Here is a 13,349-nt window from a genome sequence, read left to right as displayed (position 1 = left end):
CCACAAAATTTTAACGTTTTCCTAAATGGTTTGCTATATTTTCTTGCTGGGATATAACAGAGGTGCACCGAGCTGGGGTGTAATAAAACCACACTCTCTTGAAAGAAGCGAAGCCAACCACCGCCTACTTCGTGAGTACGGCCTGGTCCTCGTCAACGAAGGCGACACCTGCGGGCCTCGACGGAGGAGCTGACGGAAGCACGACAGGGGCCTCAGGCCGACTGTGAGGAGCCCGTGGCGGTCCGGGCGCTGCGCCATGGCGGCGTTGACAGAACCAAGGGAAGGTATGGGTGCGTCCTTGGAATGAAAAAGTTGGTCGGATTCTCGTCGAAATTTGGCGGTTGGTGATCGACGAGGCTACCGGGTGTCGGCCGGTGTGCCAGCTGCATGCTGGAGGCAAGAAACACCGGGGGCGGCCCGAAAGGAGATGGTATGCGGAACCTAAGGAATCTTGAGGGAATCTTTTGCTGCTACTCCCTCCGTTCCAAAATAGATGACTCAACTTTGTACTAAAGTTAGTATCTAACTTTAGTACAAAGTTGAGTCATCTATTTTGGAACGGAGGGAGTACTTGGGTTGGATTGCTCAAATATGAGAAGCAGGCGATTTTTTTCCTCCAAACTTTTAGGGGTTAAACATTTTGAGAGTTCGGCTAGGTGCGGCTTAACTTTTAAAAAATAATCTTTTGATAGGTTAAGTAAAATTTCTTGGTGGCCATTACGCCTAGTATCTAGACTAACCCCATACATCAATACTAGTCTTTTCTATGCACTTTATCCTCACTTGTATACACCCGGATTAGCTTTCAGATCCGTCACCCATTTTTAAATTGCTCCAACCCGAACATGCTTAACTTTGAGGTTTCTTTTGGATTGGCTCCCAGAAAAGAAGGTGCACATTATTGATACAAGCATTCTATCATTTCTATTAAATCGGGATGTCACATACCCCCCTCCCCCCCAAAGGAACTAGCGTCCTCGTCGGCCCATCAAGAATGTTTCCTCTTGTCACACATCTGTGTGCACCAGTGCAGTATCCACACATGCCCCATGTATGCATCATTGATCTGCACACGCTCGTGTAACCACAAGGTCGGGTCTGATACCAATTGTAACGTCCTGGCCAAACCCACCAGTTCTTAACCGTTGCACTTGAGATCTAGACTGGTCTCACAGACAAACACTAGTCTTTTCGGCGCAATTTGACCTCACTCGTGCGCGTCTGGGATCAACTTTCCAGTTGGTCATCCGTCCTCAAATTGCTCCGAACCAAGCACACTTAACTTTGAGGTTCTTTTTGGATGGGCTTCCCGGAAAAAAGATGCACCTTATTAATATGAGCAGTCTATCATTTCTATTAAGCTGGGATGTCACACTAAGCCCTTTTACGGTTTTGATTAGAGATGCCCTTATCCCTATATTTAGATCTATGAATGGTGGCTGGTATTTTCTTTAGCCAACGGATATGTAGAGGCAAATATTATGATATTGACGTTGGAATTGTCATACTATATATGGGGCAAAAATTGCCACCACTAGTAGAAAAAGGGCCTAATGTGAAACCCATTAGTTCCCTTTGTAATTGAACCAGCACTAATGTGTCCAACGGCTAGGCGGGCGGCACTAAAGAGGTGGTGACCTTTAGTACGGGTTGGTGGCTTCAACCGGTATTAAAGACCCCCCCCCCCCTTTTAGTACGGGTTCGTGCCACCAACCGGTATTAAAGGGGTGCGCTGCCACCTGCAGTGCACAATGTTTAGTCCCACCTTGCTAGTTGGGAGGAGCTCGCACCAGTTTATAAGCCCCACGGTGGCTACCGTGTCGAGCTCCTCTCTAAGCAGGCCTTTGTGGGCCTATTGCAAGTCTTCTGCCCTGTGGGCCCTACCGGGCCGTAAGGGCTAGCATGCTGGCCCAACTAAGGTTGTGTTTCTAGTCGTATGCAGGCCGTGCCGGCCCAGTAGGTGGGCTATTTTTGTTTTATTTCAAAAATAAAAATAAAAAAATCCTTTAGACCACGGCGCGTCTCGTGCCACGTGGTGGCCCTTTAGTGCCGGTTCGTGCTGAACCGGGACTAGGGGGGAGGGGGGATTTAGTCCCCACACTTTAGTGCCGGTTGCAGCAACCGGCACTAAAGGCCCCTACGAACCGGTAATATAGCTCCGTTTTCTACTAGTGCACGCTGTGGAGTAATGGCCAAGCATCCGGTCAGGGTCTAGCGGTCCTAAGGGCGTTCGCTGGGATTGTTAAAATTCTGAAGTTTGTGGGTTATCAAAGTCCTATCTAGAATATTAAAAGCCTGATTTGCTGGTACTAGAAGGGAACAATTGGTGGTCTTCATTTTTTTAACTTGCATACGTTCAGAACATTTGCAAGCTCTAGAAGTTCAGATATCGTCATATATTGCAGATGGAAAACTATCATGAACTTTACACACTTATATTCATATATTGCAGATGGAAAACCGAATAAAGTTGTTCATTTGAGTTGGTGCTGCAAATGTTAGACAAAAGTTGCGAATATGGATCACTGCAAACACATCTTCTTTTATTTGAAACCATTGTTTGAGGACACAAAGCACGTTATATGTATTAATTCTGGGCAAGCATTGTAACACTTTTTTGTTCTAGAATCATGGGTGGTAATCTCACCATATATGGAGAATGGTGATCACAACTAGTGCTGCCATCCAACAAAACAAAGCTGGCGCATTCCAGTCAAACATGATTTTTATAGCCGAATAAAAAATTAGCTGAACCCATTCAACCAGTCGCACCTCAACCATCAAAATATGGATGTCCATAACCTATCCAACCTTGACGCACAACCAAACTCGGGTGACAGGAATGTAGTTGTAGGATACAATGTATTTTTTGCAAGTTGATCTTTTGTTGACAGAATAAAGTAATTATTAGGAGCCGAGCCTGGGTAATATGAAAAAACACCCACCTTCACCAAGTGTATTTTTTAAATAGGAAAATAAAGATTATTGGATGGCTAAGTGTGACCAAATTAGAAGTAACAACATTATTTAATACTGTCGGCAAAACAAATTTAATGAAAGTAATAAATTTAGTACTTACTTTTGATATAAATCATAGAGGGACATATATGAAAAAGACGCAAAGCAAACATTTGAAGCTAAACTATTTGTATGTAGAAACAAACCCACCAATCACATATATTCTAACAATGTATGATTCCTACAGTATGTGAAGCAAAATCGTCCTGATGCAATTCTTCCAGTTACAAAGCTTAAAAACTATGGAGAAGTCACGGAAGACATTATTTTAGATGCACTAAGACGAGTTCTTATTACATACTCCACTTTGCAAGCACATGATGGACATTGGCCTGGTTTCAGTGGGATTCTTTTCATCATGCCTCTCATGGTATGTATATTTACTCTTTTGAAATTTGATAACATATTTTGAAATATACCATATTATAATTGAAACTTGATATGAAAATTAAGAACCATATAAAATAAAGAAAGTAAAATCTAGCTATATATGATACTTCAGCATGATTTTCTTTCATTATAACCCAACTATCATAAACTTAAATGAATTTTGTAACAGGTCATGAATCGATTTTGATCTCAATTTTTTTTTGTGTTCCTATAATTTCATATGCCAATTTAGAGAAATGTTAATTATGAGGTCTTAGGACAAAAACATCCATTTAGATGGTTTTATAGAGATTGGTAATTCCTAAGAAACTTACGGGTTTCATTGGAAAATAAGGTGAAGTAGTTCATTTCAATATCCGATCACTTTATAGGATTGTTCTAGACTCCTAGACTCGTAGGTTACTCCTAATCATAACCATGTACACATTATTGATTTACATTATTAAGATTTATTGTTACATTACAATAACTTCTCAAAGATGTATGTATTCTAGATATTTGCTTTATATGTCACTGGATCACTCGATATGGTCATATCACCAGAGCATATACGTGAGATATGTCGGTACATTTACAACATCCAGGTATGGCATACAATAATAGTTTCATTATAATAGTTAATACTTAAGATACAGTAAACTACAACAAATTTTGCGTAAACACATGTAGAATGAAGATGGTGGGTGGAGCACACATATTTTGGGTCCAAGCTCCATGTTTGGCTCTTGTGTAAACTATGTCACAGTAAGGATCCTTGTTGAGGAGCTTGATGGCAATGAGGCATTATACAAAGGACGTGCATGGATTTTATCTCATGGTAGTGCAACTGCGTCACCACAATGGGCAAAGATATGGCTCTCGGTATGTATGTATGTATGTATGTATGTATGTATACAAAGCTATCATGATTCTAAATGTGCAAGGACCTTTGAATAGATCAAGATTATTTATTTTTCAGGTGTTACCCACACTAATTACTCACCTACACTTTCATGGAGAAACTAATATTTAATCCATCATAATAGCTCTACGATATGATCTTCCTAGTTTCACATGTGCTCACCTGTTCTTTTTATAGGTGAAGTTCTACTACCTGTGTATTCAAACTTCCTAAAATGAGTATTTTTACAAAAAATATGTACATTGACTATATTATAATGTATTTTATCGTCGTAATATCATTCTCTTTCCAAATCTACTATAAATTTACAAAAGGGCATGCCAAAATACCATCAATCTCCTCATTAATTCAAGATTGAAGTGCAGTTAGAGAAGTTACTTATCTTTTTCTAGTTGGAGTTACCCATCTATTTTTTACAGGTAATTGGAGTGTATGATTGGTCTGGGAATAATCCGGTTATTCCAGAACTATGGTCGGTTCCACACCTTCTTCCAATTCATCCAGGTATTTGTATTGTATTTGAATCATAATAGTTATAGGTGTGCAATTGGGATTTTAGCATAGAGAATATATCTAATACTTTTCATTCTTGCATTTCCATGTAATTTGTCCTCCATAGTATCAAAAGCTTTTTCAAAAAATAAATAGATTGTATTGTTCGTAGGAAAATTTTGGTGCTTCTGTTGGATGGTTTATATGCCAATGGCTTATATTTATGGGAAAAAATTTGTTGGCCCCATTACTCCAACGATACTAGCACTAAGAGATGAGCTCTATAATAATCCATATAGTGAGATCAATTGGAACATGGCTCGTAGTTCATGTGCCAAGGTTTGTTATTTCTATCCTTGAAAACTCTGAACTGTTATGCCAATGGCGTATGCAATATAAGCCTTTTAAATTTCAAGTGAAGGTACACACATACAATGGAAACTATTATGTGTACCACGCGCAACAAAATGTTCTCATTTTGAATGTAAAATTAAGCTTTTGTTATTTATTGTCTAGAAACTAAATTAATGTAGTCAAGATGATAGCGGGATACATGTTGAAGGATTATGCCATAATAATGAGAAACTAAACTTAGTTGTAAGTTTTTTTTTATAACTCTATATGTATTTTAATAAAATATACTTCATATGAACAGTTAGCTTATTGGACATCAATTTTTTGGTGTGAAAATTATGAACTGGTAGTGCCATTTTGTTGCAAGAAATTGAGATGAAGTTTGCACATCATATGTATAGTTAGCTTACTGGACATTAAACATACATTTGGTTTTCTATATGAAACTATATTTGACGACTAGTTTTTCATTAGTGCATCCCCATTCCTTGAACCATAATTACACTTTGCTTTTTCTATATAGGAAGACCTTGTCTACCCGCCTTCACAGATGCAAAATATTGTGTTGGGTTGTTTACACAAATTTGTGGAACCAATGTTAAGTTGGTGGCCATTTAACAAGCTACGAAAAAGTGCTTTGAGTAGCCTCATGGATCATATCCATTATGAAGATGAAAATAACAACTATGTCAGTTTATGTCCTATTAACAAGGTAATATCCAGAAACATTTATGTGTCATTTGGTAAGGAATTTTTTAGGTGTTGTTCTTTTAACATCGAGAATAGAAGAGATCACACCTCACATCTTATAACTATTTATTCTATATCTTCTGAATGAAAAGGCTCTTGTCACATTCTTGAAGAAAAGACTAGATGAGGTCGAGCTCTGTTTTCTTTATTGAGGGCAAAAGGCTGTTTCAAGATTGTTGTTTTTGGATTAAGAAATTGTATGTGCTTATCCTAACCATGCAAGCACTTTATGTATTATGTCGCATAGTGTGGTTCTTGGTAGGGTATTTATAGCCAGCTCTAGATGTCAAACTAATTTGTGCAAAACTTGTGTTGGAAAGTAGCAACAAAAAATGTGTCCCTTTCCAAAAAATAAGTATGAAGGGAGTACTCTCTAGTTACACCAAATTAAGGACAATTCACTTGTTGCATCAATATTTACATATATGCCTTCTATTATTTTGCAAGTCTCAACACAATTTTAAATTTCTCTACTGGTGATTCTACTAATAGAAAATGGCCTAACAACAAATATGTAAAATACATGAACTGGACAAGATTATCAAAGACTATGGAATATACCAAACACAAGAAGATGTAACAAAATGTCACTTTTCACCTTAATTATGAATAATATTGCTAATTTGTAACTAATTGATTTATCATACTATTCCATGATTAGGTATTAAATATGATTTGTTGTTGGATAGAGGATCCCAATTCCTATGCATTCAAACGACATCTTCCAAGAATTCATGATTTCTTATGGATTTCAGAAGATGGAATGAAGGCAAAGGTATTTTTTTATGTTTTATCATATTTGGATTTTTATTACATGTTATCACATTGTGGTGATATAAATAGTATTTGCATTAAGCAACTATTTTTTTACAAGTCCTAAATAAAATCACGGTACGTGTACTTCCAAGAATATGACACAACTTGATGCTAGAAATTATTACACGATACATTTATTTAGACTTGTTCCCGAAGCAACTGATTATAAATATATGATGTACCTTGTGGTACAAGTAACTGGCACCGGGTGCAAAACTTATTAGTATATGTGAAATTGAACACTTATAGGATGTGACATCTTCTGAATATTCTAGGGACATTGTGTGAGGCATTTCATACATGTATTTTTTTGAATGTATTTTGTTCACACCGATATGAACCACTCCATTTTTGGGGTTGTACAATATATTGAAGAGCATGTGGCACATTATGGAAATCTGAGCATTATCGCAATCACATTGGAATCTCAAAGCCATATTTAGTGACTTTGAGGTATAAAATAATTGAATAAAGAAAATGGAAGAGGCATACAACCTGTAACTAGCTGGAAATGGCCGTAAGATTGTTACTCGACTTTTGCAAAATCAACGCATTTTTGCATCAAGATGAGCTTTGTTGGTACTTTAGTATTTAAGTTTTATGGTATGCTATGTATGTCTATCTTTATGGGAGAAAAGTCGAGAATGAAATGTTCTATTAGCTTTAAATTAGTTAACCCTCTTGCATGTGACCCAAACTTCCATAAACGAAAAAAGGTATTCTTGATTTGAGTGAATAAGAGTTAAACATATACTCATACCTACTAGATGAAAATCTAGGTGAAAATCATGTAATCTTCATCATAGTAACTTCATAGCCCGGAGCCACTTGTACAAATATGTCCCACTCATAAATGCTTAAAGTATTTGCATGCTTTATCCGAAGGTGCATTCCTTGTACTTCCTTTGTAGTGAGAGAATGGGGTGACATCATTTGTGTCATTTTATCTACACTAGGTGTATGTTGGCTGCCAGAGCTGGGAGACAGCACTTATAGCTCAAGCCTTTTGCTCAACCGACCTTGCCAAAGAATTTGCTCCAGTTCTTCGAAAAGCCCATGGGTTTCTAAAAGCAGCACAGGTGTATGACCAATGTTGGTTCTTTAATAGTAAAAATGACATCAACACAAAGAACTAACATTCAACAATTCTTATCTTGAAGGTTACTCAGAACTTTCCTACTTACAACAGTTATTACCGTGAAAGATCAAAAGAAGCGATTAAGGTTGCTACATCTTTTTCTGAATCGTTTAATATTAGCTCACTTGTTACCAATAATAAAGATAGAATAGAACTCACTGACACTGATAGGATTCTTGATTTAATTACCACATTGCAGAATTAAAATCTATTACGACACCACAACAGATTCTGATATTCTTTGTATTATGTTATCCAGACATTACTATTACTATCAAAATATTCTCCAAGCCTTGTTGGAGACCCCATTGAAGAACAAAGATTGTACGACGCTGTTGTTTGCCTCCTTTCTTATGTGGTAAGACTAGAACTTGAATTATATATCATCTCTCAAGAATTATATTGCCATAATAAAATGTACACAAAATATTCGAATCTGAGATAAAGTTTGTTCCTTAGTTACTATCGATTATCGCTGAGAGCTCAAATATTATGATGGCCTTAGCATGATAGCCATTAAAAGAGAAATATTCCTATTTTCAAATAACAAAATAGTAAACATGAAATTCATACTTTCTCATATATCAAAAGGATGCTGATTGCCTCCTTTCTTATGTAAGAGTGAGACTAGAATGTGAATTATATACCATGTCTCAAGAATTATGTAGCTATAATTAAATTGCACACAATATCTGAATTTGGAAAGGTAAATTTTACTGCTTAGTTACTGTGAATTACTATCACCGAGAGCTCGAAACTTATATGACCTTAGCGTGATAGCCATTGAAAGAGAAAACTTATTGTTTTCATATAGCAAAATGGGAAACCTTAAATTCAGACTTTTGCTGCCAAGATCACCCAGAAATTGATATATTACTTTAGACAGGGGCATTGGCAGGTATGCCTTTTGTTTTTTCTCAATCTCAAAATTTCTAGTTAGATGGTGAAGGCATACATAGTATAGTCCAGAAAAGTTACAACTAACATGTCTTGTCACACACGATCTTGTTAGCTCTCTCATTTTTCTTTCTCCGGGAACTAGCTCTCTGCTTGTTAATAATGTTTTGCATCTATTTACTAGTTTCACATTGTCTTCAACATTTTCTATTTGACCTGTGGGGCAATGGCCTTCGGATTGACATAATATTTTTTCTCTACTCTTGAAGAACAAAGATGGAATGCTTTCTTCGGCAGAATGTAAAAGAACGACTCCATGGGTAGAGGTGAGCACATGATTCGAGCCTGGGATAATGGTTATCGGCATTTCTTAAAAATGACAGAACAAGGCATACAGATTAATCATAAAACATTAGTTGCAGGAATCTTAAAACTTTAACCTCAGCCCTTAAATATATTGATTATTCAAGGAGTTAAAACAAATACACGCTTGGGTTTAACAGCAAGAAGTGTGAAAAACTCATACTTCCTCTGTCTCGAGTTACTTGTCACAGAAATGGATGTATCTAGACGTATTTTTAGTTCTACATACATCCATTTCTGACAAGTAATTCAGCACAAAGGGAGTACTATTTTAGTATGAAAGAAGTTGGACACTATTGATGTCAAACTAAATATGCCCTACACAATTGTTTTCATGTGTCCACCCACCACAGCCCAAGGCAAACCATCGCCTAACACTGTAGCTGTGTCGCCACAACCAGGTTTCCACTCACCCGACCTTTGGAAGACGCATGCTACGCTTGCCACGCCAAGCAAGCAGCCTAATAGGATTCAGAGGAGGAGGTGAATGGGAAAGCAGAATTTGAGACGGATGTGGCCTTTGTTCACATCTTATCCACCGCCCTTGCGGTATCCACCGTTCCAAATTTCTTGAAATTCTAGCTTTGTCCCAAGACAAAGCTCTTAAATTTCCAAGTTTATCCCAAATCAAATGTCTCCTCATTGGAGCAACATCAATGTAGTTTACTTGCTTGCTATTTTATATTTAGGAGGTCATCTTTTGTAAGTATTACCCCATGACATAAGTACCATGGAAAATTCTTTATCTTTAGTGATACTTGGAGCCTCCATAGGGCGCATCCTGAAGACCAAGATGAATTAGCACTGGCAAAATATGTCTTAGACAATATTTTGTTTCTCCTAATAATATAATTTATATGAGCATCTTCTATAGAATACGTCAGATTGGAAACCAGCTGCCTTATAAGTTGTTTTCATACTTTGGTTCAATTTTATAACAGATAGGAAGGAAATTAAACAAGTTAGCATGACTAAACTCTAAACCTTCTAGGACTATATTACACTGGAATGCATGTTAAATAGATTCATATGCAAATAAATGTTATGGATTCCAATACCAGTCTGTCATGCCAACGTTGGTGAATGACTTGACCTCATAATTAAGTACTTGCGCGTAGCTTGATTTGACTGACTGCTAATAGTTGATAACTACCATATCAGACAAATCTTTAATAGCAAGACATGATACTTCTTTAATTAAATCTATAGCTATTCCATAGAACATCTTCTATATATTCATTTATGTTCATATTCCCCTATCTCTAATAAAATATGAGAGTCCCCATGCATTATCCATGTCTCTAATAAAACAATTGTCCCTCCATGCATGTTTGCTCGCCTACTATTTGCATATACTCTACCGATTCTTCAGTTCATGGGAATATATCATTTACTCCTAACCTAAAACAGAGATATAATTGTCTAAATAATTTGTGTGTTGTCTATTGTTGGCTTACGTGGCTACGTGGCGGCTTACGCGGTTAGTATACATTGGGTTTTATAAAGTAGTTTCATCATATGATTTTATGATCATGATGAGTTATTATATCATTGGGTCCATCCACTTGAATCTAATCTGCGCTCCTTTCACCCAATGATATAATAACTAATCATGATCATAATAACAACTCATCATCATAATGTATAACTCATCATCATCATCATAGTCATAACAACTCCTCATGATCATCATCTATGAGTCATATAACAACTCATCATTCTAGCTAACATTGTAGCACATAACTCATCATTATCATAATAACTAATCATCACCATCATAGTCATAATCAACACTACCCAATTGTTCTTACTACCTAGGACCCACTCCTCTCTTAATAACAAAAAACAGGTAAAGCGGCCCATCTCCAAAATGGAGAATGGAGATCCACCTGTCTCCAACATGTGGCTTGCGCACATTCACATTGTCTTCAATTTCTTGCGCGCATTCATTATTTTTCTCCATTCTTTGATATTGAGCCTTTCATCTTTTAAATAAATAAAGTATGCACTGTGGTAAGCCATCGGCGGAGTTGGTCCTAAGCTAACCATATGCATATGACCTTCGGTAAACATCATGCCAGGCACAACCTCCTCTAGGGGCTTCTGTTGAACCACATAATAGTAACATATATAGTTATCAATATAGTTTACTTAAGAAGAATGTATGCAACCATAGTTGACAAAATCATACCATGTTTTTTTGCAATGAATTTACCATCATGCAACTCGTGAACTAGTGGCACGTATCTACTAAAATTTGGGCTGATTTGATAATTGGTCTTAAATGTCTCAACATCATCTATAAATGAGACAAGATATCCTTTCTCCTCAGAATTAAGCTCGGAACCATGGTTGTAGTACATCCTATCTACGACCTTCCGAGTATTTCTTGAAAATAGGAAATAAGCTGACAACTATAAATAAACAAATTTAGTGGGGATGAACACCAAATATTTTCAAATAAACAATAAACAATATAACTTTACTAGGGATAAACTCACATTTAGGCAAAACCGGAGGCATATCCACATCCACCCAGATGTCGATATTATTTTCAATATCATCATCATCTTCGGGGCGAATATCAAATGTTATTTGCATATCCTCCTCAAATCCATAGGCCTTGCATAAAGCTTCCCAATTAGAGCAACCGAAATGTGAGTCCTTAACCGCATTGTAGAGCTTAACCCGAAAAACATAACCATGTTTAGTCCAGAGGCGAGCCCTCCTCATCTCCATATTCTCAATTCTTGGAAACCGAGCTTCTGCAAGATATACAGTCTTGCATGGCATGGGATGTACTACACGAATTGGAAAAAGGGAAATAACACGTTGAAGCAAAGAAGCACAAGTCATGATTAATTACGATGAAATAGTTGTCGTCACATACCGTACAAACATCAAAGGTCTCATCCATATTCACGGTGAAGAACCTACCATTTTGCAGGTGAGGCTCCCAGTGGCACAAACCCTGATCATCGTAGCAGTAGTCGCACTCCGGGATCCTATCATCGTCAGACATTTCTTGTGTTCAAAATTCAAAGATTATAAATTGACGGCAATTACCAAGAACTCAACACACATATCACTATTCACCATGGATTGACTTTCGGTCTGTCAAGAGTTTCCTTAAAAACTCTCATCTAACATGGTGTATATGGTGGGAACTCCCTCTCTGGTATATTCAACCGTCAGTGATGGTCACTCCTTTGTTCATTCCAAAGTGCATTACAACAAAACATCTAGCACCTTCGAATGAAGAAGAAGTGACCCCCACAACCACAGTCGGGATTCTCCCTCTCTCATATTTTGATAGTATATGGTGGACATTCCCTCACAGATAATTTGACCATCGTTGATGGTCGCTTCCCCTCCTTCTCTCGTGCATTACCAAGGTACATCACGATAAGAAGGAAGAGATGCGACCCCCACGACAACACTCGACATCCTTCCTTCAAGAATAGACCGAACGTCACACAAGGAGCCTCGACAGAATGGCAATCAACCCGTTACATATATCGAGTAATAACATAAAAAACTACCTATGGTTTGCCGTAATGTCATTTATTTCCTATTCCGGCAAATCAAGGGCACTCGATATTTCCTACTTTATAGCACAAGTCATGCTAAAATTCACAGAAAAATCCGGCATGACCGTTACTAAAATAGGACATATCGAGCGCCTAAAATTTGCCAGAACGGAAATGAATCAACACTCCAGCAAAAGGTAGGCCACTCAGATTTTCCCTGCATTCACACATGAGCATTCAAACTTGGTGCTCATTCATCATGGTTCAATATAGAAAGTAGGTCTCTCTCTCTCTCTAAATTTGGCATTGTGAGATTGACATAACTAAATACCCTAGTTCTACTCTACTCAACACTTACTTAAATTTTCTATTACTATAATCGCTATACCTAAATTTTCTCACTACAAACTTCTATTAATAAATTTGTAACCTAAAAATTTCTCATATAGCATTTCAATACATTTCTATATTGAAAATTTTTCTACGCATAAAAATTATATTACTAAATTTTTCACTAAAAATTTCTATTACTATAATTTATGTTCTGTTCTATTACTAAAATTTCTATTCTATTACTAGTTTTAATCTCTACCAACTAATTATGTGTCCAATACATGTTTTGACCAACTATTTTTTAACTAATTAAGTAAACTAGGAAGTATAAAGTAGAAACTAGAAACTAAATTAGATAAGAGGAGGG

The 13,349-nt window shown here is 37.0% G+C and overlaps 1 protein-coding gene across 9 annotated transcripts in view; it reads left to right on the top strand.

The window, feature by feature from the left end:
* The window catches only part of LOC119323648 (achilleol B synthase-like), a 20,583-nt gene that overhangs the window by 3,237 nt on the left and 3,997 nt on the right, over positions 1 to 13,349 (top strand). For 4 of the 9 annotated variants that reach the window (XM_037597346.1, XM_037597347.1, XM_037597345.1 and 1 more), the window contains exons 2-12: positions 3,206 to 3,388; positions 3,903 to 3,992; positions 4,078 to 4,269; positions 4,729 to 4,813; positions 4,974 to 5,140; positions 5,679 to 5,867; positions 6,567 to 6,680; positions 7,678 to 7,800; positions 7,882 to 7,944; positions 8,119 to 8,217; positions 9,026 to 9,082. In XM_037597346.1, the coding sequence (XP_037453243.1) occupies positions 3,206 to 3,388; positions 3,903 to 3,992; positions 4,078 to 4,269; positions 4,729 to 4,813; positions 4,974 to 5,140; positions 5,679 to 5,867; positions 6,567 to 6,680; positions 7,678 to 7,800; positions 7,882 to 7,944; positions 8,119 to 8,217; positions 9,026 to 9,082 (1,362 nt within the window). Of the gene's footprint in view, positions 1 to 6; positions 285 to 3,205; positions 3,389 to 3,887; positions 3,993 to 4,077; positions 4,270 to 4,728; positions 4,814 to 4,973; positions 5,141 to 5,678; positions 5,868 to 6,566; positions 6,681 to 7,677; positions 7,801 to 7,881; positions 7,945 to 8,118; positions 8,218 to 9,025; positions 9,083 to 9,520; positions 9,669 to 13,349 lie in introns of those variants that run through there. The other 5 variants (XM_037597352.1, XM_037597350.1, XM_037597351.1 and 2 more) reach the window with 5 other exon arrangements.

This window comes from Triticum dicoccoides, chromosome 6B (assembly GCF_002162155.2).
Source record: "Triticum dicoccoides isolate Atlit2015 ecotype Zavitan chromosome 6B, WEW_v2.0, whole genome shotgun sequence".
NCBI lineage: Eukaryota > Viridiplantae > Streptophyta > Magnoliopsida > Poales > Poaceae > Triticum > Triticum dicoccoides.
Note: the sequence above shows the minus strand (reverse complement) of the source record. Positions and strands in the feature narration are given on the sequence as shown.